The sequence below is a fragment of the Sturnira hondurensis genome, unplaced genomic scaffold (genome assembly GCF_014824575.4).
Source record: "Sturnira hondurensis isolate 20B ecotype Veracruz unplaced genomic scaffold, ASM1482457v3 Scaffold0022908, whole genome shotgun sequence".
Classification (NCBI taxonomy): Eukaryota; Metazoa; Chordata; class Mammalia; order Chiroptera; family Phyllostomidae; genus Sturnira; species Sturnira hondurensis.
This window is the reverse complement of record NW_028095539.1, coordinates 6,229,675-6,256,749: the sequence shown is the minus strand read 5'-3', so window position 1 is coordinate 6,256,749 and position 27,075 is coordinate 6,229,675. Positions and strand designations below refer to the sequence as shown.

At 58.9% G+C, this 27,075-nt stretch overlaps 1 protein-coding gene across 1 annotated transcript in view; it reads right to left on the bottom strand.

Annotated features, from left to right (window-relative positions):
* The window catches only part of LAMC3 (laminin subunit gamma 3), a 53,054-nt gene extending 48,352 nt beyond the window's left edge, over positions 1-4,702 (bottom strand). The window contains exon 1 of the mRNA XM_037036680.1: positions 4,311-4,702. Coding sequence (XP_036892575.1) covers positions 4,311-4,686 — 376 coding nt within the window. The 5' untranslated portion in view covers positions 4,687-4,702. The remainder of the gene's footprint in view (positions 1-4,310) is intronic.
* Between the last annotated feature and the right edge of the window lie 22,373 nt (positions 4,703-27,075).

The window sequence follows — 27,075 nt, the reverse complement described above, 5'->3', positions numbered from 1 at the left end:
TTAGCTGTGACCCCACTCACTGGCCAGACCAACATTTATGGGGCCCCACGACATGGGGTCCTGTGCTGGGCGCCGGGTCCAGCCGTGAACACAGGCATTCCCTCGGAGCATGGCCGACACACCAACGCACACGAACTATAACCACAATGCAGCGCAGTCTGGACGGGGACGGACATGGGGACGGGCGAGGGGCTGGGAGAACACTCAGGTGGCCCTCTGCCCAATCCTGGGTGCCAGGGGCTTCCTGGAGGAGGGCCCCTCTAAGCTGTGTCACCAGGCCTTGTCGCAGGGACGGGCCCACGGCAGGCAGTCCCCTGTTTTGTTTATGAACGAGATGCAGGTTAGCCTTCAGGAAGAGAAAGTCCACAGGTCAAACATAACTGTACAGGCAAAGACCAGGAGGAAAGGGAGGCGGCCATGGTTCATCCACAGCCCTGCTGAAGGGCAGCTGGCAGCAGCCGGGTGGGAGGTGGGCAAGGGGCGATCAGAGGCTGCAGACATTCTTCCTGGGCTTTGGCACTCCCCCTCCTCCCACTCCTGGGTTAGTTCTGGGAAGCCCAGGAGGGTTGAGGCAACCAAGGCCAGTGGCTGGGCCCAGGGGTCAAGGCGGGGCTGCTTCTGTGGCTGGAAGCTGACCAGGATCGCTGCCTTGACCCCGGGACCTGCCTGGGGCCCGGCATTCCAGCCAGAACCCCTAGGGAACAGGAAGGAGGATTCGGCCCCCCAGTGCTGGCCTTGGCCAACGCAAACAGGGCAGCTCGGTCGACAGGAAGACGTGGTGGAGCCATGGTGGAGCCAAAGCTCACGAGGCCCAGCCAGCTTTGGGCTCCTCGGGGCCAGCAAGGTCCTCCCGCTGCCCACCAAGGCCCAGGCCAGGTGCCCTCGTCTCCTCCTCCCACCCTCTCCATCCTCCTGGGCTGTGTGGGTCTCAGAATGCGGGGCACAGCCTCCTGGCTCCCCACACCAGGAGGTGACTGTCCCCTGACCTGAAATGCCCTTCCTTCTCATGTCCCCTCCTGCCACCCTTCAGATCTCAGCGAGGTGCCTGTACCCTAAGAGTGTCCCCAGCGCCCCAAGTCCTGGGCCCAGCCTGACCTCTGTAGGGTGGGACCCGGCAGCCTGTGTTCTGGCAGTGGGGGCCCACCCCCTTCCTCCTGCAACCCCCCCTTCTCTGGGGGGCCCAGAACTCATCTGCTGGGAAAACAGGGACTTGAGGGTCTGTCTGTCACTCCAGGGGGTTCCCAGGAATCCAACAACGTGAACAAAGAGACCCCTCTCCTCCCCAGCCTGACGCAAAGCCTGGACCGGCCCCACCGGCATCTGCCCCTGACGGGTATCATTCCTGGCAGCAGCACAGTTAGGGGAGTGTCCTGGGGTCTGTCAAGTACGGCCACGTCACCCCGGGCAAAGGGCCTCGCTCTCTGGGAGCCTCCGTCTGCCTGTCTATAAGGGAATACATGGTGCAGACTCAGCGGGGCTTTTAGCCCCTGAGTGGTGAGAGCCCCCCGATTCACGTCTGTTACCCCCAATGGCCATCCACATCCCATGCTCCACACCCACCACCAGGCGCCAGCCCCCCTCCGGCCTTCAGTGAAGGGCGAGGAGCCGCCAGACCCCAAGGCTGCCTTTCATCCCAGACGGGAAGGCTGGGCTTGGCAACTGGGATCTGGAACAGATGTCTGTGAGCTCGCAGGGGGCTGGGAAAGCAGCGACCTCTACCAGGGAACGGACGGACTGCCGCCCCCTCCACTGCCCCCTCACCCCGCTCCCCCAAGGAGACCCTGGTCCAGCGGCCACCCACGCCCCCCTTCCCCAGCAGAGCTGTCAAGGAGAGGGGGCGGGGCCAGCGGAGGTGGCTTGAGGACCAGGAGCAGAGGTTCCCGCCCACTTCGCCTGACCACAGGGCCTCCACTGGGAATACCATGACAACCCCAGACCTCTTCTTCCCCCGATATCACGCAATGCACGGCTCTGCCTGGAGCAAATCAGAGTCCCATGGAGCCAAACATGGGCCAACTTGGCGAGTATTTCTCAACCTCTTCAGAGGGGACACCCCCCAGAGGAAGCTCAGCCCAGGGCTGCTCTCAGCAGAGTGACGTTGGTCACACACAGGGCCTGTCACAGCTCAGACGAGCACTCGCCTTCGCCGCCCCCACCCCAGCTCATGGGACCAGCAGCCCGCCCAAGAGGCGGCCACTCTCATCCTTGCTTTACAGAGAGGACACCAGCGTAGGAGAGGGGATGGCGTGTGCCCTCCCCCCACCCCGGGCGGCTGTGCGGGGCCGAGCCCAGAGCCCTGTTTTGTGCTTTGCACCGTTCTGTCTCCCAGAGCCCTGGGCTGGGCGCACAAGCACAGGACGGAGGAGGGAGCACTGTCATTCATTCGTTTGTTCGGTCACCACACAAACTGTTGCAGAGCCTCCCCTATGCCCAGAGGAAGAACACTGGTGCAGGGTGGGATACACCCATGTGTGTGCAAGTGTGCACATGCACGCTCTCGAGCGCAAGTGTGTGTCAGTGTGGGGCCCCGGCTTCAGGCTCCCTGGTCACGAATGGATGGCACCCACTGCGCTGCAAGCAGCCTAGGCAGAGTTCAAGGAGGCCACACGGCGACCAAAGCACAGGGCCGGGCACCCCGCCCGCGCTGGGCACACAGGGGCTGCCAGCAAGTGCAGGCACTTCCCCACCCGCCCACCTGGCTGGGGCCTGGGCCCAGCCGTCTGCCGGCCCCTGGATTCCACGACACATGTAGCACATCAGCCAAACCCGCCCCCTTTGTCATGGAACAGCCTGTCTCTTCCACAACCTCCACCCTGTCCCAGATTCCTTCCCCTGGGGCCTTGGGGTGCTGCCAGCCCGTCCAGCCAGCTCCCCCAGGCTTCCTCTCCCACTGGTTTCCTGTCGCCTGCTGGGTAGAGACCATGCCCCATCTAGACAACCCACCTCGAGGTCCTGACAGACCAAGGGAAGATGACAAGGCCCAGGGACCTGAGCTTCTTGGGACAGCAACCAGCACTGGAAGGCTTGCTGAGGGGCCCAGTGCCCCCCACCTCACTTGAATGCCATTTCCCCACCCTCCCCGAGGCACTGTCCTCCAGGGCTGGGAAGAGCCCCCTCCAGTGACAGAGCTCATGTCAAGGACTTTTTGCTCTGATTTTGGACACACCGCACACAGATGTTCATGTCTAGACTGCCATTTAGCAGTTGTGTGCCGCTAGCCGAAACTCTCAACCTCAATGTCCTCATTGGAAAAATGGGCATGCAGTCCCACAACCGCTTCTCCAAACCGCTTGGCTCCAGATGGGCTTTGCAGTTCCACACTTTTCAGAGTTTAGAGAGATGACCCGAGACTCACGCCATGTTTACACCCCGGCGGGGCCTGGGGCCACAGGCTACCCTTGGGTGAGATTTCCGCAGCCAAGTATGAATATTCGCTCTAAGTGAGATAAAGGAGGTCTGTAAATAGCTTCAGGTCACGTTTGGCAGCCAAAATAAGTTATAAAATACTTTGAGTTTTTGAAGTCTAGGGAGATTTAAGACCCCGAGATAAGAGAGTGGGGAGTGGCGACACGCCCCCTCCCTGAAGAGCCTGTGGGGGCTGCATGGGGCAGAGCTTGGCTCAGTGCGCGGCACCGGTCGGGGCTCCAGGGGCACCTGGGTTGGGCTGGACATGGAGCGGGGAGGGCCACTTCCAATGCCACAGTAGGGGAGGGCCCTGGAGCAAAGGGCTGGGTCCCTCCAGACTCCGGATTCTGGTTCCCAGGGATGTCAGCCCCCCGCACCTTGGTGAGGCAGTGGGTGGAGGGGCACAGGCAGGGCAGAGAAGCCATGCTGTCCCACCGGCTCCCAACAGCAGCATGAAGCAGGCTGCTGCCCGGAGGACCAAACCTGCCCTGGAGGAGCGCCTTGGCTCCTACCCGAAGACCACACGCAGGGACCACACGCAGGGACCGCACACAGCCTCAGGGATGCACTGAGGCCCGAAGTGGACCAGGTGAACCAAGATTAGGCTCCTGCCTCAGAGGGTGAGCAGACGGGTTCATCCCCTGGGAGGTCACCTCCCCTTCTTCCTTACAATGGCCACTGCAGGGCATGGTCTTTGCACCCAGATCCACTGTTCCGTTAAGGGCTCCCCAAAGGCTTCCCACCCCTCTAGCCCGAGGAGGCAGCCATCCATCTAACCTTTCAGCTACTGGGGACACAGGTTCTATTCCTGAGCCCACATACCTGGGTTCTACAGCCAACCCAAGGTGCACATGATGGGTGGGGACAGAGGACAGGGCTGGTGGTGCCCGGAGCCCCCGGCTTACCCAGGCTCAGAGTGATGTTGACCGAGGTTGGGTACTGCACACCGAAGGCCATGGACGGGCTCTGCCACCAGGTACTGTCATCCTCGCTGTGGAAGTCGGTGAGGTAAGAGGCGTTGTGGTGGCGCAGGGGGTCCGCGGCGTCACAGCGTTGGCACTGTGCCCCGACGCCCCCCAGCGCGCCTACGTGAGGGCAAAAGTCCTCGGGTGGGTGGCCGCACGTGTGCGAGGCCTTGGCGAGCCGGCCAAATGCTGCGTTCTCAAACACCGGCAGGCAGCGCTGCGCGCGCCCTGCACCATCGTAACATGCGCCCATGCCCGCACCGGCCGTCCACGGCATCAAGAGCACCAGGACCAGCAGGAGCGCGGACTCGGCCATGGTCAAGGGGACTGATGCGCGCCTGACTCTCTAGCTCGGCTCCGCTCTATTGGGCGCGGACGGTGCCTCGGGGTGCCAGGGCCCGCCTTCCCCAGAGGGCGGGATCCAAGGCCGGGTTGGGAGGGACAGTGGGGAGGGGCCGCCAGCAGACGGCACCCCTCAGCCCGACCGCGCCGTCCCTTGGCGCTGACCCCACCTGGCGGCTGCGCCTGGGAATGCCCGGCTTTGGAGCTGCCCAAGAGTCCTCACCCTGGCGCTGCTGGGGGTTCGTGACCTTGGAGTCTCAGGGTCCTGTCTGTAAAAGCGGGTTGGTCCTGATACAGCTTCATTCCCGCCGTTGCAAGGTTACAATGGCTGCTCCTTAAAGGGATCCTGCCCCTTTTCAGTACTGGTATTCGAGGGCAGATAGGGTCTTTCCCCACACACCCCTTTCTAGCAGGGCCGTGGGGTGGTTCCTCACGTGGCCACGGCTCCTTTAACTCTGAGAAGTGTACTTGCTGCCCGTCCTTCTCTGCCTGCAAAGCAAAGAGACTACAACCTGACACTTGTGACAGCAGGTCCCTGGTTTCATCACCAACGTCACTGAGGGGCCTTGGCTGCACCCTCCCCAGTAGATGCCCCATTTTACTCTCCCTTCATTCAAGTTAGTAAATCGAAGGAGAAAAGCTCCCTATTCTTCTGAAAAGATGCTAGAGAAAACACTAGATAAAATTTAGCACAGCCTCCGTGAGCAGGCCGAGAGGGTGTAGCAGAAGGTGGTACAGGGAAGTATTGGGGTGCAGGGGGTGCGGGGAGGTTGGGGTGGCTGGCTCTGCCTGGAGTGGGCAGCTGCTTCCCAGAAGAGGTGACGAGTAAATGGAGCCATTGGGGAGGAGTGGGGGAAAGGTCATCACCAGCGGGGGGGAGGGGGGCAGCGTGTGCAAAGGCCCTGAGGTGGGGATGGGCAGGGCGAGTCCCTTGAGTGTTTGCAGGTCTGGGTGGGGAGTGGGCCCTGGGGGGTGCTGCTGGAACAGGGTGCGGAGGCCAGGTGATGTTGGGCACTGGGCACCGTGGCAATGAGTCAGGGCTTCATCCTACAGGGGGTCTGCGAGAGCTGAGGGGTGTGAGTTCACGGTGGGGCAGGGACCTTGTGTGCCTCACCCCGGTGTCCTCGGGGCCCGCACTGGGCACAGTTCAGGGATTGTTTGGGGAATAAGCAGGAACCACAGGGGCTGGGCTGAGATGACGGCCCCTTCAAGAGGCGCCAACAGGGCACTCGAGACCTTGCCTGGCTCCTGGCAGAAGCCCCCCCAGGGGACCATCCTGCCTCTGCAGGCCACCTTAGTTGGGGTCTGCTGGGAGTCTCCTGCCAGGTTTCCCTGAGCCTGCAGAGTTCCTACCTTCTCCCAGCGCTGCCGGTCCAGCTGTAAGTGTTTGCCCAGAATCCACCACCAGGTGGCGACACCAGCCCCACTCTGGACAGGCCTTTCAGCCCCGCCCCCCCTCCCCCCACACAGGAACTCTTTGGCCATCATCCCTGCACAGCCCATGCACCTGAGACCAGAAGAGTCATCGGGTCCAGAGCCCTGGCTATACAAATGGGGAAACTGAGGCTCAGACAGGACACATCCACAGCCGGACATGACCAGGTCTCTCATCCCTGCGGTCTGCCCTTCCCAGGAAGGATGTCAGGGAGGGGCTGGGGTCCACAAAGTCCCAGGATAATCCCCAAATATGCATGATACTGGGCAACGAATACCTCTGTGACTGCAGGAATGAGCCAGGAGAACTGCAAGTCACCGTTTGGGACACTGGGCAAAGGGTGCCTGCTGCTCTCTCTCCACCAAGAGAAGGCTCTGAGTGTGACCTCCCAGCAGGGCCCATTGTGACCCCGCTGCACACATAGGGCCTGCAACCCACGCCCTTGAAGGGGCACCGAAGCCATGGGCCACATGGCCTCAATGTCCCTGTAGCTTTGAAGCCCAACCCCACAACCTGCCCACTGTCCTCGCTCATTGTCCTCGTGGTGGCAGGGAGCCTGGGAAGGCTCTGGAGCAGCAGGGCCCACGTCGGTTTCCTCCAGGAAGATGATTGGGGTGGAATCCAGGGGGCCAGCCTGGAGGCAGTGTGGGAGGAGAGGCCGGTGTCTGTGTGTGCTGATGGGGTAAGGAGCCTGCACTGGGGACTGGGAATTCCCTGCAGAGGTGCAGCCCACGCCTTGGGCCTGCAAGCAAGGATGGCACACCCCGCTCCCTACAGTCCACCTACCAAGGGTTAAAACCTTCTAGGAGAAGAAAGCAGGGAGAAAAAACCCTGTTCTGATTTGCTTAGTGAACGTTAATTAAGGAGACAGAAGACAGTGGATTTTTTCAAGACAGAGATGAAAGGCCTGCTAATTAAATCTGGGGAGATGGGGCCAGGGCCCTGCTGATCCCTCCTGACAGCTCCACTGTCTCCTCTGAGGCCCAGGTTGGGGGCACCAGCGCAAGGAGAAAGAAGCCCCCACCCTGGGCCTTGGGGCTCTGCCCTGGAGGCCTGGGAAGGAACCTCGGCCAGGGGCCCAGACTCCCTGTGGCACCCCAGGGGTGCCCCTCTGGGACGCTCGTTTTCCCCCTCTGGATGGCAAGTGCACGGTCTCCGCGGTTTCTCACGGTGCTCTGTCTCACTCTTGCCTCCTCCCTGTGGGGTGCACCTGCTCGGGCCTGCCCTGTGCTGGCCCCGGGGGTGGGGGAGGACACGGCGCTGCAGTGGCTACCCCGCACCCTCAGGGGGCTTCCCAGAGACCGAGGGAGACAGACAGGGACCCAGGAGACAAACTGATGAATCAGGCTGTGACGGGTCACGGCAAGAACTGCAAAGGAAATAGATAACTTTGGGCTATCAGGGGAGGCTTCTCAGAGAAGGTGGCAGCTCAGCGGAGGCCTGCAAGATGGCATGGGAGGTGTGGTGACTCAGAGGAAGGGCACACCCTGACGGGAGCCGGCAGGCGGCTCCTCGGCTGTCACCCTCACAGAGCGTCTCTCCTGGAGTTGACACTTTCGGACAGGCCAACTTGCAGCCGCACCACTGCTCGGTCCAGCAACTGTCCCAGCCCCGCTGCTGGGCTGTGCCCAGGACGAGTCAGTCTGGCGGCCTTCGAATCCAGGCACCTGGGTAGATAAAGACTGCCCCCGGTTGGGTGGTGCAGGGGCCAGAGGCGGGGCTGCGAAGGAGGTGGCCCTGGCTGTCCATCCTTTCCTCACTCACTGGCAGGCAGCGACTGAGTCTGTGTGACAGGCCCCGGGCTGGGCACAGGGCAGAGAATCAGAATGATGGGGAGATGGGCCCTGAACTTGGGAGCCCAGGTAATGAACTGGTAACGACCGCATGGGGTGACTGGGGTGGGTCTCGGGGCTCTGAGAGGAAAGGGGAGGGGTCCAGCCCCCACTTCCTCTGAACATCTGGCGTCCAGGGCCGCAACCCTCAGGCCCAGCACTCCCCAAGGAGATGCCCATGGCCAGGTTTGCATAGATGTGCTGCCCACAGATGGGCCCGAATGGGGACACCAGGGCCGTGGAAGCTGCCCTGTGGGTTGAATAAACGCCCCAGCTGCCCTCCACCCCAGACCGTGAACCTCTGAAAGGTGGGCAGAGAGGGGTCTGACTCGTCCCCCTGGGGACGGCGGTGGACTGGGGGCCCACAGGACCCCTAGTGAATGAGTGAAGGATCATGAATGAATGATAAGTGGGTGGTAGGTGAATGAGTAATAAATAAATAAATAAGTGATCGAGACTTTGCGAATGACAATGAGTGAAAGAACAAACGAATGAATGCAGAAAGGAGAGCAGAACGAGGGACAGTAAAGGAACGCATGCGGGCTTCCGTTCCGGGGTTCCCCTCCAGCAGCCTCCACCCTGAGTCCTGGGCCCTCACTCCCCCAGCAGGAGGCGCTACCTGACCGTCCCTTCCCCTCTCTCTGACCACACCTTCCACCTTGCCCCTGGGCCACCTCCATCCAGCCACACCAACTTTCTTCACACACACAGTCAGTACAGTCTCACCTCAGGGCCTTTGCACGTGCTGTTCCTTATGCCAGGAGCACTGTTCCCACAGATTTGGGCTTCCCTCCCTGCCCCAGTGTCCCCGAATGGACAGGCTGCGCTGAACCCTCCTTCTGACCTTCCCCGGCACCCAGTGTCATTCCCCTCCTCCCACCCCGACTGTTGCCACACCTGACTCCTCATGTTTGTACCTGCTTGTTTGTCTGTGGTCTGTCTGCCCCATGAGACTGAGCTCCCACCTGAGGGTGGGGCCTGGGGTGGCCTCATTTACCGCTGTGCTGCGCCCCCCCCTCAGGGATGAATGACGAGACACAGCATGGCACCCACAGTGCACAAAGCAGCGGAGCAGGGCACGAGTCGATCCTCCCCCCCGCCCTGCCCCCTCCCCTCAGAGTGACTGGCTGGACACAGATGCTGGTTCTCCCAGCCGATCCACTGTAGGGAAGCTGCCCTTAAACGGTAATTTTGTTTTCTGAGCCCTTTCCACTGAGGACAAAGGAACAGCAGTTATGAGTCAGTAGCAGAGCCCAGCAAAGGGGAGGAAGGCTCAGAAAAGTGACAAGTGTGCCCCAGCTGCCCTGGGGATTCTTCATCTGAATGCCAAGAGCACTTCTTGGACCATGTGGGGGCCCCCAGGCCCAAGCGAGAGCCCCGTCTGTCCCTGGGGTCTGGCACGACCCTGCAGGAGGGCCCATAGCCCTTGGGTTACAGCAGCCTCTTGGGCCTTAACTCTAAGACCCCAGAACTGCTTCCTCACTGGCCAGCCTCCTCCAGACCCGCAGACACCCAGGACCCTCTGGCCCCAGGGCCTTTGCTCCTGCTGGTCCCTCTGCCTGAAATGTCCTTCTCACCAGGCTGACCTCTGCTCCTCCTCTGGGCCTCAGGATAGCGTCACTTCCTCAGGAAGCCCTCCCTGATGCCCCACCCCTCGACCTCACGGCACTTCTGAGGCTTGTCATTAGTCCTGTGTCCCTCTACCCCACTAGACTGGGGTCCCAGTCTAGTTCTTGTCCCAGAGGACAAGAACCCTATGGCAGCCTGCTCTGTCCCTGACACCCACCCAGGCAGGGGACACCCTACGTGGTCCACAATGAGGGAAGAAACGAGGTTCCGAGTGACTGTATGAAAGCGGGTGGCAGGGAGGGAGAAATCTGTCAGCCAGTCTCGGGTCCCTGTGGGCGCCTATCCGGGGTGCTGGCTCTTCAAGGGGTGAAGGCCAAGGGCAGGGAAGGAGCCAGCAAGCCCAAGATGGGAATAACCTACAAGTGGGTGTGCCCCTCCCCCTCCACGTGGCTCCAGTTGGAAACGTGAACTTTACAAATGTCAAGGAAAGGCAGGATGCTCAGCCTGGGACCCCGTGGAGCCGATTAGCATGCCGGGGCCCGCGCTGATGCCGCGCTGCCTAGGCGGCAGGCGGGAAATTTATGCTGCCCGCTGGGGCCCGCGCAAGGCCCTGGCGGGAGCGCCTAGAAAATAAAACAGTAAGGCTGTCAAACCTACGCCTCTCCCAGGAGGGCGTGCGGTGCTGTGGGGGCACCCGGAGGACAGGTGGGGTTGCCAGGGGACATGGTGACCCCTCTCCCTTCTCCATGTTGGGACAAGCCCTACCCCTTTACTTGACTCCAAAATCACCCAGATTTCTCCTGAAGGCAATCTTACTGGGGAGAGGGCGTTAGCCCCATGCTACAGATGGGGAAGCTGAGGCTCAGGGAAGCAAACTAACCAGCCCAAAGGGATAAGGCTGGGCGTCCATGCAGGCTTTGAACCCAGTTCTCTATAATTTTCTTAGCAGCCTCCTTGTCCCCCGCCCTTCCCACCCCACCCCGTTTCCTGGGTAGAGCACATTCAGGGCGTCCGCAGCACAGTCTCGGATCAGAGTCCCCCGCGCACACCTGGGAGCTCTGCATGGGCCACGGCGCATCTCCACATGCTATTGCCTCTGCGGGAACTCCTTTCCCATCATGCCAAGGGACCCGACGGCTCCGCGGCCCACTGTCTGCCCCACGGCCAGCAGGGACACTGGTCTACCATGGAGCCCGTCTCCCAGGTCACCTCCGACACAGCACTGTGTCCTGGGGGCAGGCTGGGGGCAGGCAGGCTTCCATATGGGTGAGTGCGGGGTGGGGTGGGGTGGGGTTGTTGTGTGTGCACATGTGTCTATATGTGTGGTGTGGGCACACACATCTACATGTGTGGTGTGTCTGTGTGTGCATATGTGTCTATGTGCGTGTGTGTGCGGCAGAGCTCTGGCTGAGCCAGAGACCTGAGAGATGAGGGATGAGGGTCGGGCTGACACAGGCAGCCTGGGCCGAGCAGGGGGCGGCACAGCCTGGAGGTGACAGAGAGGGGGCCGTGCAGACCCGGGAGGGGCTGTAGGCCTGTCCTGGCTGGGGGACTCGGGGGCTCAGAGCAGGCTCCGGAATGGGGAGACACAGTCTGTGGGGCGCTGTGGTGGGGTTGTGGGCTCGAGGCCAGAGGCTGGCTTCTTGGGTGCAGTCCCCAAGAGGCACAGGGAGGGGGCCTGAGAGCCCTCCAAGTCTCCATGAAGTGGGGGCCAGAGTGGCTGGGGGCGGCCTGGAGGCTGGGCCGGGCACTCCTGCTGTGCCCTCCCCCTCCCACAGGCTGACGCAGTGGCGGGCTACGGGCTCAGCACACGGCACAGGAACTAGTGACTAAAATTCGGCAGCGCACCACAGAATGTTATACTTTTTGCCGGTCTGTCAAAAAAAAATAGGTATGATTTGGACTGATTTAGAAAAAAAATAATAGTAATTACCTACCCTTTTTGCTTCAAAGTGACTTGGAAAAAATGAGGTGCCCACACTTGTATATAAGGATTTCTGGTACCAAGAATTAACCAGTTAGAAGCAACCTTATTGTGCGACATGACCAATAAGATGCAAGTCTGTTGCGCGGCCTGTGTATTTGTGGTGGAAGACAGGGCACGTGTACCGATGGTTACTGTTGGGTCGCGTTTTTATCTGACAATCTAAGGGAAAAGCGGCTGGTGCCCCTGATGAATCAGTCAGGGGCTGCCCGTTTTAGAAGGCCTCAAGACACACCGGAGAACTGGAGAACGTCGCTGGGCTAGGGTTTTGTCCCTCCGCAGGGGCAGGGGCAGGGGCCTGGGTCAGTTCTGGGGATCAGGGTGACTCCAGCCCCTGAGCCTGCCTGTCCTCTGAGAGCAGGACCTTGCGAGGACAGAGACGCCATCTGCCCGTTCCCTGGGCCCCTGGCACAGCCAGTGCCCGGCCTTCGCATGTGTGTGCGGAGGGGAGGCCTGGCCCTGTGTCTTGGGCTCGATGCAGGACTCCCCCGTATTCGAAGCCGCCATTGGTTAAAGGCTGCTTCCCCCACCCTCAGATGAGGACTTGAGTCTCGGGGTTGGGAGACTCACCCTGGCTCCCCAAGCTCCTGGGTGCCAGCGCTGGGCTTTGAGGGCGAGGTTCAACTCCAGGGCAGAAGTGTGGCTTGGCCACTCGGGCGCCGGGCAGAAGCACACGTCACAAGTCCACCGTGTCCTCCACCTGCAGGAGAGTGGCGACACCTACATCTCAGGGTTCCTGTAAGCAAGTGGCAGAGGGGGACAGGCTCGGGTCCCAAGTTGGGGTGCCGTGGCCTGGCAGCGGGCAGAGGGCAGGCGGGGCAGCCTGCCAGTGGAAGCCCCTAAATAATGGAGAGTGACCAGCTCATCTGCTCCCTGTCCCAGCCGGGGGACCGGCTCCGGCTTCATAACATGTGATCGATGGGCCTAATATGGGGCTCGAGACGGCAGGCTGGCAGCCCCAGCTTGGCCTGCCGGCTGCCATTTGCCCATATATTTATTTATTTATGCATCTTCCTCCATGGCGAAAGCCCAAAGACAATAAAAGAAATTGAATTGCATATCAGAGGGGACATCAGAGGGAGGTACGGCCATAAATCCCATCGTATTTATTCCATAAATATCAGCACGTCCCAAATAGCCACTGCCTGTTATGAAGTTATAATCAGGAATCTGGCCCCACAATGCTTGCTGCCGGCCCCTCCCCCATCGGACAGACAGGCTGGGTCCCCAGAAGAAATAACTGCTTCCTCAAGCCACCTGCCCCACTGAGGTAGGCATCTGCCCACCCAGGCTGTTTCCACCGGAAGTGCAGGGCGGGGTCCAGGGCTACGGGCTGGAGGTGGCTGGCGTCCCGGGTGCCAGGCTGCAGGCAGCGGGCCCAGAGAGGAGAGTCAGTGTCTCCAGCCCTCTGCATCCCCTTCCCACCGGACGCACTGGCTCCTGGTTAGAGTCACCTCACTCTTTCTCCTTCTCTCTGGTAGCTTAGTTTTTTTTTAAAGATTTTATTTATTTATCTTTAGAGGGGAAGGGAAGGTGAGGAAGAGAAACATCAATGTATGGTTGCTTCTTGTGCATCCCCTGCCGGGAACTGGCCTGCAACCCAGGCATGTGCCCTGACTGGGAATCGAACCGCAATCGTCTGGTTCACAGGCCCGCGCTCAATCCACTGAGCTACACCAGCCAGGGCTCTCTGACGTTTTTTTCAAGATATAATTTACACTCAGTGAAATGCACAAATAAGTACTCAGCAAGCTGAATTTTTACATGGATGTGTATGCGCCTGTAAAAACACCACCAGGATCAAAGCGAAGAACACCCCATGAAGTCCCTTTAGGTTCCCTCCCTCGTCATTGTCACCTCTCCAAGGGAAGCGGCCCTCCTGACACTCTAGGTCCCTTTGCAGGTTCCAGAACTTCTGAAAAACGCAAGCACATAGTATGTAACTTCCACATCTGTTTTCTTGTTTGTTTGGCAGTCACGTGTGTGAGGTCCTTCCATGTCATTGCGAGTATCAGGGTCTCCCTCTTCTCACTGCTGTGCAGTGTTCCACCATGTAAGCACGCCACGGCTCGTTCACCCAGCCTCCTACAGTGGGACACCTGGGCTGATCCCAGTAGGGGCTGTTGTGAACAGAGCTGCTGTGGCCGCCCTTGGGTATGTCTTTTTGTGAAGAGAAGCGCCTGTTTTTCTTGGGTGTATGGCTGGCAGTGGAATTGCTGTGTCGCAGGGTAGATGTATGTTTAACTTTACCAGAAACTTCAAAGCATGTCTTCAAAGTGGTCATTCCATTTTATACACCCACCCCATCCTGTGAGAGTTCCAGTTGCTCCTGGTGCATACCAACACTTGGCTTTGTCCACTCTCAGTTTTAGCCATCCTGGGGGCTGGGCGCTGAGGTCTCTCTGTGGTTTGCATTTGCATTTCCACCACTAACTCTCATGTAAAGGACGGCATTGGCCACCCACATGGGGTTCCCGGGCTGACCCCTGCGGCTGCACCCAGAACTCAGAGCAGCCCTGTTGCTGGGTCAAGACCCTCCTCTGCGTGGAACCTCCCACGGCACCTGGCTTACTCAAAGCACAAGCTGAGGTCCTGATGCGCCCTGCTGTCCTCGGGCCTTTCCCCACTGCTCTCACTGGCTCTCTGTCCCCTGGGTGCTCTTTGGTCACTGCTCAGACGTCATCTTTTCTAAGCCACCTGCTCCAATCCCTCTGCCCACCTCCTTCCCTGCTTCATTTTTCTCCCCAGCACTTTCTCCACGCGGTCGTCTGTCCCCGCACCTCTGATGTCAGCTGTCCGAGGGTGAGACTGTGTCTGGTTCACAGTCATACTCTGGGGCCCAGAGCAGAGGCTCGGGCAGTATTGGCTGAACGACCCAAATGAAAATGAGTCCGTAGCGGCTGACACAGCGTTTTGAAAGAGCCACTTTCCAAAATGGAGGTGAAGTTCACGTAAAAGTTACCGTTTGAAAACGCACGCTTCAGTGGCGTTTAGTGCATTCGCATTGTGGTGCCACCACCAACCCTGTCCGTTCCAAAGGCAGCTGTTCTGACAAAGCCTCATCAGCCTGTGATGTGACCTTAACATGGTCCCTTCCTTTTGCTTTTAACAAGCAAATGTCCCTGAGCTGCTTTCCCACTCCCAGCCCTGGGTCTGGCCGTGGCCTGGAGCTTCTCCGGTGCAGGGTCTTACAGGTGGTCGGGATGTCCCGCCTTGGAGGCTGCTAACAGCGGGGGTCCCATCCATGCTGAGTCCCCAGCACCCATGTGACCCTCCCAGGGCCCCGATGGACAGACCTGGGGGAAGGGTGGCGGCTGGCTAGGCTAACCACTGCCCCCCACCTCGCTGGCCACAGGTCCCCTAGAGCAGGGACTGACCCAGGCAGACGACCCAGGCAGACGTCGGCTCTGCCGCCCTGCAGCCCACCCGCCTCGTGACCCGGCTCTGCCTCTCCAACCCACAGGAGTCTTTCCTCTCCTCAGGCTAATACGTGGGGGAGGGAGGGCGACCCAGTTTATTGGCAACAAATAGAGAGCTGCCCTGATTAAGAGGGGGGAGAACGTTGGAAGGAGGAAAAATACCGTGGGTAATGCCGTCCCCCGCATCTCTGCATTCTGAGACGGCTCGCTCTGGACGCGGGCAGAGGCCTGATTTAATATCCTCGTGGAAAGTGCTGCACCTGATCCAATTATCATGGGGACTTCGACACAGTCAGCAGCCCGGACGAGAGACGCAGAAGCACTGCTGTGGGAGTAAACACAGAGACCGAATTACCCCGAGTCCCCTGCGGGCAGCTGAGTGGCTCGGGTCACTGAGAGGGCACTTTGGGCCAGGCTGGGGGGAGGCCCTGGGGATGCACCCCTGGCGTGGCTGGCCACGGGCTCCCCATGGCAGGGCGGACATACCTGCCTGTCCTATCCCGGACTGCCCATGCCGAACCCCATCCAGGCTGCCCCCCAAACAGCTCTGTATGCACCTACCTGGCTCTGGCTGTGAGCTGCCGGGCTGGTCCAGGCTCCGCCCCCCAGCCTGGACACCAGCGACAGCCCCTCTCTGGTCTCCCTGTTTCTTCCTGCCGCGCTTCTGTGATGGGTGGTGACAAACGTGAGTCTAACACGTGTCTTCTCTGTCTTGGAACTCTTCAGTGACCTCCAGTTGCTCTTTGGAGAAAGTTCAATGTCAGGATACACTTCCCTGTGTGGCCCATCCCAGCCCTGCACCCACTCACCCTCCCTGAGCCCAGACCGGCCCAGGTCTCCCTGCTCTGGGCGCCCTGACCAGCCCCTTGCCTTTGCCTGCAAAACAACGCCTTCACTATAAGTATACGGCCACCCCAGTCCCGTCTGGCCCCAGTCTACCGCCCCAACTGGGTCTGGGCCACACGGATGTCCAAAGGGCCAGAAGCTGCCGAGTCTCAGTCCTGTGCTGCCCGTGCAGCCGTGCGCAAGGTTCTAGACGCCCAGCCCTCAGGTGACGGATCCGCACAACAGGACAAAAATGCCTCCTTCTGAGAGGTGCGGGGGACGGGACAGGAAGGTGCTGTAGGAGAGTGTGGGTTGCACGGCCAGACTCTCCCAGGCCAAGTCCCAGTGCTGCGCCTCCGTGTTCTCGTCTGTGAAATGGGTCGCTGTGGCGATTCCACGAGTTAATATCGACACCCCTGGCATAGAAGGAGCACCGCGCCGTGTTGGCTTTCCAGTACCCGGATGTTGCTGGAATGTGAGAATCCTGCCCCCACGAATGGGGAGGGCTCAGACAGCCCCCACCTTTAGAGACCTTGATCAGAGGTCAGGGTGGGGTCAAAACCCCAAGGGCTTCCCCCTGACGCCAGACCTTGGCCTGTCAACCACAAATGTGTGACTACAGTCTCCTCCAGAGCTCACCCCTCGGGAAGGGACATGGCGAGCAGGGTACCCGGAAGGATAAGCTCTGCGTGGAGATTGGAATGTTCCCTCGTTAGTGGACCGCTTCCCCGGGGTGGCTGTTGGGCACAGGAGACTGCTCAATGACTTTAATTTTAAACATTAACATTTAATTCGTGAATGTTGCATATTCAAAAGCGCCGTTCTTTCTTGAGCTTTGCGCTCACTTCCCAGAGCTCGCTGTCCTATTTCTGCTCACATGTTTATAAATTTAGCCCCGCTGAGCGCTTTAAGGGACATTGGATTGCTGTTTGGTCCCATTTCCAAAAGTGGTTAATCAAGCTCCTTTACACATTTTTAACTGTACAAACAAATTGAATATGTGCAGCTTTCCTTTTAAGGATCCAGCGTCCTGACCGTGAGGCCGGCCTCTCTCCAGATTCAAGCTCATTATTTGCACGTCTCTAACAGAGCGAACTTGGGAAGGCGCTGAGCTCCAGCGAACTTGGGAAGGCGCTGAGCTCCGGCACTGAATACAAACTTCCTAAGGGTGCACTCTACCACCCCGAGTCTTAATCAAGGGCTTGATTTCCTAGTTTAAATTCGAGTCACAGGCTGGGCTACTCCTTTAATCAGCAAAATTCTCTGAACTTTACAAATTCGTCAACCCGCACACACACCGAAGACACAGATATTGAGAGTACCGTTTTGATTCTCTTGGATGTGTCTATTCTTGATTCTAAACTTTCTTGGGGCTGAAAGATGCTAACCTAGCTCAGAAACGACTCTTGCCGTGCCCAGAGGCCCGGGGGTTACCTTTGCAGCCGACTGGATGTCATAAGGGGCAGCACAGCCTGCCTGGGGTGCTCACAGTCCTACCGGCCACCTCACGGGGCGTCCGGCCCCGCAGCGGTGGACTTCCCGGGTCGGGGGTCTCCCGGCCGGCCAGGCTGCATTCCCCCACCCCTTGTTCTCGTGTCTGCTCACACCATCCCGACGCCCCCACTTCCCTTCCCCCAGCCCCCACGTGACTGGACTCAGCTAATCATTTTTACTGGTGATTCATTCCGTTCTGAGCACTTTGCGTTCCTCCTCTCAGGGCTGCCACTTTCGGGGATGCTTAGTGACAGGTGATTGGATCCTGCGTGTCTCCTGGGGCTTTTGCCACAGCTCTGAAGTCACCACAGGATGGGAGGGGGATAGAAAGCACGACTGCCACCCGGGGGAGCCCTGGAGGAGGGGTGGTCACCAGGGCCATGGCCTCTCTGAGGGCCACAGTGTGACAGGAATGCTCCAGTCCCCCCCATGTTTGCCGGGTACAGGCCCTGCACCCTCTGCTGCTGGAAGCCTCACCACGGCTCAGGCCAGCAGGGGACCTTAGGCTTGGTGGCCCACCAGCCAGGAAGACCACCCTGCGGCCTCGCCCACCCAGCGATGCTGGGCAGTTGCTCAGACTCAGAGCCTTGCACACCAAACCAAACAAGGTCTCGGTGCTCTCTCCCAGGCAGCGTGGCTGCGAGCACTGGGCAAAGCCTGGTGCCCATGCATGGCAGGCTCTGCCCATATGTCAGTTCCCTGCCCCCGCCAGCTCCCTCCTGAGCTCTGCCCCCAGGAGGTCAGGGCGGGGCAGAAGATACAGTCGGCATTCGTGCGGCACCTTCACCACCAGGCGCTGCCTAGATGCCAGACTCACAGGAGGGGCTGTCTGCAGGGTGTTTGGACTCTCGTGTTTGAGATCTCAACAAGCCCACGAGGCGGCGACGGCCATCCGGTCACTCCTGGGCTCAGAGAGGCTAAATGACTCTCCCAAAGTTGCGAAGCTCGGAAGAGGTGGAGCCGGGCTGGTCTGATTCCTCAGCCCCTCCTCCTTGTCCCTGTGCTCTCCTTCCCCAGGGCCCTGGCCCCCATTCCTGTGGCGTGGTGGCCTGAGGAGGCAGCCGGTGGCAGCAGGAGGAGGTGGCCCTGACTGAGCACTCTCCTCTGTGGAGAGGATTCCGCTGCTTCTGCTTGTCACCCCCTCCTCAATTTTCTTGCCACTGGGACCCGAGAGAACCCGAGCTGCCGCCATGAAGGCAGCATCTCTCAGACAACGAACGGCACAGCCTGCAGCCTGGGCGGACAGCCCCACGCAGGGGTGCCCGCAGTCCCCCGCACCTGGCGGGCCGTGCTCCAGCCTGTCCCGGAGAGACCCCCGTGGAGGGCAGGGGCTGTGGGGAGGTGGCAGTGGGGGGCACCCCCTCCAGCCTCCCCTTTCTGACTGCCAGGAAGGAAGGTTGTCTTGGTAATTGGGGCTGAGTTGGTGTTGGCTATTTTACTGGGATTTTTCCCTGGGATGAAAGGGGCAGCGTGGATGTGGGGGGCTGGGGGGAAGAGAGGCAGACAGCCTCTCCTTCCACAGGCTGCTGACTTAATAAGAACCAAAGGGAGTTCCGAGGATGTTTTTCTGCAGGAAACTTCAACTGAATGTTTGAGAAGTGGCTGGCGGGTGGGGAAGCGAGGCCGGCAGGTGGGGACACTGTGGGGAAGTACCTGGGTCCCAAACCCCCTCCCAGCCTGGGGCAGAGGGGAAGGGCCCAGTGTGGGGCTGGGGCCCACGGTAGCTACGGGGCTGGGGTTCTACGAGGTGGACACAGCAGTTCCACCCCCACCTGCCGCTGCAGGCGAGGGCTGCCCACTGCCTGGGCGCCGCGGGGGCTGGCAGGGACTCCGGGAAGGCAGGTCTGGAGTCTGCATGAATGGGGAGTGGGTGGCCGACCTGGCAGCTCCTCAAGCCCCCAGAGGGCTGTGTGGCCTGCGCAGCCCGAGGCTCTGGCCAAGGCCGCGGCCCATCTGCTGAAATTTCAAAGGCAAATGTTCTGAGAAATAATGGGGCTTAATAAGCCAGGCTGATCAATAATCCACTGAAGTGGAGGCGGGGAGAGGAGGGAGAGGAAAGAGAGAGACATTGACAGAGAAAGAGGAAAGGAGAGAAAAAGATATGGATAAATACACAGTAGACACACAGACACACACTCAGAGACCGAGAGGGACCACCCCCACACACATGCACTGAAACACAGAGAGAGAGAGAGACAGGGACACAGGGGGACACCCAAAGCATGGCGAACTTGAATGATCGAGGGGAGCCATGGGGAGAGAGCCAGAGGGGCCAGGAGGACAGCTGGGGGCTCTGAGCCCCCTCAGAAGCTCGGTGAAGCTGCTGACTGCCCGGCCCCCGGCTCCCTCAGCCACGGGGCCCTGTCCTTGGCCCTGAGGCCCTCAGGCAGGGGAGCGGGTGGCCACCGACCCCCTTCTCCCTCCCAGCGTGCAGGACATAGAATGCACTGGATGCATACATTTTAACAATGTTATGAAGCCTTCTCTGGCTGAGTGATTAAGTTGGTTGGAGCACGATCCAGGACACTAAAAAGTTGTGGGTTCAATCCTCAGTCGGGGTACATCCCGAGGTTGTGGGTTTCGTCTCCAGTCGGAGCACGTATGGAGACAATGGATCGATGTTTCTCTCCCTCTCTCCCCCTTCCTCTCTCTAAAATCAAGTGAGGATTAAAAAAAATGTCCATGAAGTCCAATTTGTCTGTATTTTTCTCTTGTTGCCTGTGACTTAGTGTTGTATCCAAGAAGTCATTGCCAAGTCCAATATCCTAAAGGTTTTGCCCTAGGTTGTCTTCTAAGAGTTCTCTAGTTTTAGGTCTGTTACTTCCTGAGTTAATTTTTACACATGGTGTTAGTAAGAGTTCAACTTTTTTTTTTTTTTTTGCATGTGGATATCCAGTTTTCTCGGCTCCATTTGTTGAAGAGGCTGCCCTTTCCTTGTTTGGTGGTCTTGGCACCTTCGTTGAAATTATTTGATTGTATATATGAGAGCTCATTTCTGGGCTCTGTAGTCTAGTCCACTGGTCTGTCTTTGTGCCAGTACCACACTGTTTTGATTCCTGTAACTTTGTAGTAGGTTTTGATATTGTGAAATGGAAGTTTTCCAACTTTGTGCATCTTTTTCAATACCGTTTTGGCTATTTGAGGTTCCTTGGGATTCCATATGAATTTTAAAATAGATTTTTCTATTTCTGGAAAAAACCCACATTGTTGGGACTATGCTAGGAATTGCATTGAATCTGTAGATTACTGTTGGTGGCATTGATCTTAAAGACACTACACCTTGCGATCCATAGACGTGTGACTTTTTCCCATTGGCCTTCTTTGATTCCTTTCAGCCACGTTTTGTGGTTTTCAATGTGCAAGCCTCCTGTCTCCTTGGTGAAGTCCGTATGAGAGTATTTTATACTTTTTAATACTATTGAAGGTGGAATTGATTTCTCCACTTTTTTAGACCATTCATTATTAGTGTATAGAAACACAACTGATTTGGGTTTGTTCATTTTGCATCCTGCTACTTTGCCAAATTTGTTTATTGTTTCTAACGTTTTTTTCTGGTGAAAGTTTTAGGGTTTTCATGTCACCTGTGAACAAGGTCATTTCCCTCCTCCCTCTCCAGTTTGGATGCTTCTTACGCCTTTTTCTTGCCTCACTGCTGTGGCTCAGACTTCCAGTACTCTGTCGACCCCACATGGTGAAAGCAGACAACCTTGGCCATGTCCTGTCCCTGCGGTTTCGTCCTGGAGTTTTTAAGGGCCTGGGGCAATTCTGCCAGTGGCCTGCGCTAGGAGCCCCGGGCTCACTCAGGCCAGTGCTCCCCCGCTCCATCTCGTCTCCTCCTGAGGGCGCTCTTTGGGGGCGCTGTCTGTGTATCCACTTTACAGAGAGAAAACAGACGCCAGCGAGGTGGGTTCCCCACGTGCCTGAAGGCGAGCAGCAAAGCCAGGGAGCCAGACAGGTGGCTGGCCAGACAGGGGGAACGGAGGCGCAGGGACAGGGGACAATTTTTAAGGTCATCACCTGCTGTGGTCCGGCCGTAGCTTATCTAAGGGTCCCTCAGGTGAGAGTAGGCGTCGGCACTGGGTAACAGGCAGCTACACAGCTCAAAGGCAGGTGAAGCACTGTTCCGTTTATTGCAAGTACAAGCAGGTTTTTATATTTTCATTTCTGGTAGTGATTAACATTTACAGGTGTATAGCATGATCAGTTAAGCAGAAAAAATCACTACAAAGGTAACCAGGAAAAGTACGAAGGTTCCCATAGTTTCAATTATGTTAAACAAAAGTTATTTTGACCAGGAGAACCATTAATCAGACAATTTGAAATAGTTCTGTGTACACAGTTTGAATGTCTTACTGTTTATTAAAGTTCTCAGAATTTGTCATGGGCAACAGGTATGCTTAGACCGAGCAGAGGTTAGGAAATTCATTATAAGCCTTTGTAATGTCTAACTTAGCTATCTATCTTGCTGTCTAAAATGTTTTTTGTATACTGTGGACTCTAACTCCTTGGTAGTTGTTTCTATGTGCTTAGTTTGTAATAGCTAACCAGCTTCTCTGTTTTTATGCCTGTCTAATTCTAATTGATATATATTCCTATTCAGGGTAAAGGAGGGGCTGTTACTCTAACAACTCTTTGACAATCAGGGGCTATTTTCTTAAAGGGTTTTTTGCTATTCTATGAGGCAGTTCTGTGGAAATACATATTTTTCCCTGAACTGTTCTTTCTTGGGTGGCTTTCACAGGAACAAATAAGTAAAGTACGATGCCTTAATTCAGCCAGGGTGATATTCCTTAGGACTTGAGCCAACTGTTGTTTTTTCTCTGAGAGTGGTCATTAATTCTAGGAGATTCCAAATTATCAGAAGTGCAAAGGTTAGAATACTAAGAAACAGTAAGAATAAAAGCAACACCATATATCCACTAATGCCACGTCGGTTCTGCTGGAAAGCTCTTCTGTGAAGCCTTTGTCCCCAAGCCGTGACTGTGTCAGCTGACCTGGTTAGCACTGGACGTGGCAATCACCCCTGACCCAGGTCTGCCTGGCCCCAAAGCCCCTTCCTCCTCTCTCTCTCTAGGACGATATTGCAGCCTCAAGGCCCAACAGCCCACGGGCCGAATCCAGCCCCAGCCTGCTTTTGTCACCCTGTGAGCTAAGAACAGTGCTCCCACTTTGAAGGGGCTGTGAGAAGAAACCAAAGATGAATGCGCACACCCTAGAACATCCCTGCTGGGCCCTGTGCTGGACAGGCTCGGCCCCCTGGTGCGACTCCCGAGGTGGGGTCCTCCTGCCAGGGGACACAGAGGTGGGGACTGGGGCTCGGCCGCGGGCTGGGCCTTGTCCAGGGCTGGGCTGTAGGAGGCGCAGCCTGTCCCCCCCAGTCCCTGCCTGGGTTCCCAGTGCCAGACGTCAGCTCTGGGCAGCGGCTCAACCCTCCCCCTTCCCAGGAATATGTGACACCTCAAAGGGGCCATTAAAGTTTAACTGGAACCCATGCATATTTAATGAGACTTAACGAAGCATCTTTAAAGATGTCCCAGACAGCCACCCGGGGGCGGGGACAGTCTGCCACCCTGCCACCCTGCCCATGGCAGCCAGGGCTCCCTCATCTGTCTGCGGTGGCATCTCAGGGACTGCCGGCGACATGTGGGCGCCTGCGGTGTCCAAAGGAGCTGCCCTTTCGTCATTAATATTGCCAGGCTGTCTGAGGGACCACTGGAGCCGGGACACATCTCAGGCTGCCTGGCTCCACGTCAAGAAGCCCCTGGGCTGTGGGACGGGCATGGGAGGTTGTCACAGTCTCTCCTGAACTGGAAGGGCCCCAGGCTGCCGCCAGCAGTTTGGACAAAGACACACGAACCCCGGGACTCACTTTGCTGCTCCCCTGCAAACCACATGACTCTCAGGCCACAGCTGGTTCTCAGAGCCCCCTGGATGCGTCGGGGCCCCGGGGGCTTCTCCCAAGGGCCCATCAGCCCCACTGGTGTCCCATTTGGGCCACTGACAGAGGAAGAGCGTCTCAGCCACGCTGCGTTCGGGATGGGGACCTGGAATTCCCACGCTGCGAGTCCTCCAGACAGCTTCGCCCTGCCCTGTCGCCACCGGGGCGGCTCTCACCTTGGCACGCCTCGCACAGAGAGGACGCACGGCCTGTGCCTGCTGCCAGCTGCATCCCACAGCTGGGCCTCTGACCGCCCCTTGGCTCCCCTGAGATGCGTGGCTAGGGCTCCCCCAGCCTGGCATGTTCAGGACGGAACTTCGGATCTGCCCCCAAGCCTGGTCCTCGCCCGGGGCTCCCTGTTCAGGTGACTAGCATCCCGTCATCCAAATGCCTGGGCCAGACACGGGGCGGGGGCTGCTCACCCCGATCGGTGACCCGCCTCCCCCTGCAGGTATAAGCCTGGTTGACCCTCCGGTGCCCAGGGTGCTGGCTACGCTTCCTGCACCGCCCAGGAACCAGGGTTCAGGCTGAGATACAAGACGGGCACCCACTTTGTGAAATTTGCTCAACCTCTATTTATTAAGCATCTGCTTCGGGCCCAGTTCTGGCCCCCCAGGGCCCCAAAGTGGCACCATGCAGCCCACACATCCCAAGGCCCCCCCACAGCAGAGCCCCTTCCTTGGAGCTGACAGGCCAACCCCACCCCCTCTAGTCGCCTCCACCAGCTGACCCCTGCGGACTCGGCCGACCCCCACTCAGCAGTTCCCGGGCAGGGCAGGATCTGGGGCCAGGCCAGCGGGGGTGGTGGCCAGGCCCTTCGGAACCCGAGGGGCCCCTCTCGTTCTCTTCGAATCGAGGACCCTCTGATGGGTGGCAGTTTGGGTGCTACGCCCATGAAGCATCCATCCTGGCCGTGGGCGGAAGATGTGCTGGGAACCTCAGGTTCTGTGCAGCGACTTTGGGGGGCAGAAGGTGGGAGGGGCTCGGGGAGGGCACTGGGAGGTCAGCAGGGGGCCTGGGGCCACTCGGCCGCCCTCCAGAAAAAAAACAGCTCTCATGTTAGGCCGTGCAGTTCCGTCCAAGGTCGCATTTAAACAGTATTGCTGCTAAAAACTGAATCCAGAGACCTTGTCTGGCAGACGAGGTGAGGAAAGTATAGCTGGGGAGCACACTCCTCCCCGTCACAGCCCTGCCCCAGGCCAGCGGGGACCCCCCAGCAGGGACAGGAGTCAGAGAAGAGGAGGGGCGCTGGGCGGCATCTGGAGGGCGCGGCACGTCTCTGGGTTCCCACTCGGGGAAGCAGGTGCCCTGGCGGCCGCGCAAGTCTCCCCGGCCCCCTCCGCCTTCCCACCCCCACCAGACAGACGCCCCACACCCACCCGCCAAGATGCCGCAAAGGGACCAGCCGTCATCGCATTTGGGAAGCGTTTCCAAATTCCTTTGCCATTTGTTCTCTGTCTTTTTTGGGAAAAAAAATCCCCCCAAACATCCTGTGAGAGGCCCATGTTTTCATGATTCTCAGACTCTGGTTTTGAGACGTCGTGGCTGGAAGGTTCCAGAAGCCGGACGTTCTCATTCTGCATCTGGGGGCACAGGCAGGTCCACGGGCCCCAGCCACTCCGGCAGCAAAGCCCACCCTGGCCTCAGGCCTCCTGCTGTGTCCGCTCTGGCCTTTCCAGCCAGTCATGTGCGCCCAAAGACGGTTCCAGGGTGAGCTCCTAGCTGCTGGCTTCTGGGGAGAAGAGTTCAAGGGCACGCCCCTGTTCTCCCCTTCGAGGGTGCGGAGGAAGCCTGTTCATGCAGGGCCCCCGCTGCAGGCAGACTCACTCCGGGTGGAGCTGTCAGGGCACCTGCCACAGCACTATCCTCTCTTCCTTCTCAGAGCCCGAGGGTCCCCCATTCCCACCAAGGCCTGGGGCAGGGGCACACCTGGCCCTGGCCTCAGACTCTCCTCTTGGGGCCTTGGGTGACAGCTGACTCTACCTCTCCTGGCAGAGATGATGGGTGGACACCTGGTGTCAGACGAGCAGCCTCTCAGCCCACTTTGGTCTGGTCAGCTTAGAACTGAGCTGGACTGGAACTGGATGCACAGTCAAGTTCACCTCCCACTCACCATCACTGTCCCTAGGACTGGTCTCCCTCGGGGGAGGGGCGAGGGGAGCAAGGTCTGGGGCAGGATCCCGGTTCCCGGCCAAACCACCCCCACCAGGGGACCACTCTCAGGTCTCCTGGGCCCCACCATGGGGACCTGCCTGGGGCCCCCTGGGAACCTTTGGGAACAGGAACCTTTGGGAACAGAAGGTCTGCACATTTTCGTCCATCCAGCCCTCTCAGCCCCAATGTTGACAGTTTGTGGTGCAGGGAGGAGCCGAGGGGCAGGTGGGGGACACCAGCAGCAAATGCGGGCTGAAACTAGGCGCCCGCTTCACACTCAGGCCCTTCGGGGTGGGCCTGACCCTGCACAGCCTCGGAGCCTCGGCATCAGGGAGTTAACACTGGGCCCCGTGAGCAGGGGGTGGGGGTGCTTCTCCCACTCAAGGGACCTCTCAGAACCAGTCCTAGCCCTGGGGTTGTATCTGCCGGTCTGTGAGGGGGAGCTGGGGTCAGGGTCCAAGAGGAAAACTGAGAGTTTTGTGCAAACGTAGTGGAGAGGGGGGAAGGTGAAGGTGGCGGTGGTGAGGATGAGGATGGTGGTGGTGGTGAGGGTGGTGAGGATGAGGATGGTGGTGGCAGAGATGGCGGTGGCTGTGGTGGCAGTGACAGAGTGACAACAGCTCCCCAGGTGCCCTGCACCCCTGCTGTGCCAACCCTCATCCTAACACATCAACCCACCTCAACTCATGGCACCCCCATGGCCACCAAGGAGGTTTGCCTTCTTGTGTTATTATTATCGTCCCATCTACAGATGGAGAAACTGAGGCACAGAGAGGCAAAGCCGCTTGGCCAAGGTCAGTCAGTGAGGGGCAAGGCCGGGACGTAAACCGTCCTCTGCCAGCTGCCTGCCTGCCTGCACTGTGTTGCCCCTCCTATCTGGCCCCTGTGGTAGGGACACAAAGTGGCCGCCCCAGGAAGGAACCCGGCAACCCAGGACCCCACCCCTCTTGGCCCAGCTTCCCTGGGCCGCCTCCCACACCTGCTGGCCCCTAGCATCGGGCTCCATGTAGCCCCTTTGCTAAGCGGCTTCGTAGCCTTTGTCTTCTGTGAGATGGACCTGCAAGGTGGACCCGAGTGGCAGAGGGGCAACTGAGGTCAGAGAGGGGACCTGACCGCCAGAGGCCACAGAGCACAGGGGAGGAGGGGTTTGACCAAGGATGCAGCTAGCCTGGCTCTCAGCCGGGTTCCATCCTCCGCCTTCTCTGCGGCCATCGGGCTGGTCACGGTGGGCACCCAAGGGGGGGGGAGGCATGAGGTGGGGTTGAGAGCACTTCTTGGCTGTGCAGCCACAGGTAACGGTCTCAACCTCTCTGAGTTGCAGCCAGAATTCAGCACAGATCTTGGCATGCGAGCAGATTCTGGTCCATGGGGGCGTAGGAGAGGGGCCATGGTGGACACCAGGCGTGGCAGCCCGGGGCCTTGGGACCCCTGTGGGAGACGCCCCTGCCATCCCCTGCCCGATGCAGAAAGTCCCTTGCTCTGGACATCCCACTGGGCTGGAGTCCGTTTGCAGACAAGCCAAAGCCACCCTCCCCCCCTCTCAACCGAGGACGGCTCCCGAGCCTCACACTGTCAAGGGGGACCTGGCACTATGGGGCTCTGCCCAGCTGCTGGAGGAGGAGGAGGAGGTCACGGCCACACACACACACACACACACACACACACTGTCTCTGCTGTTGCCATGGTGGCAAAGCCTCTTGGCAGAGGGGACAT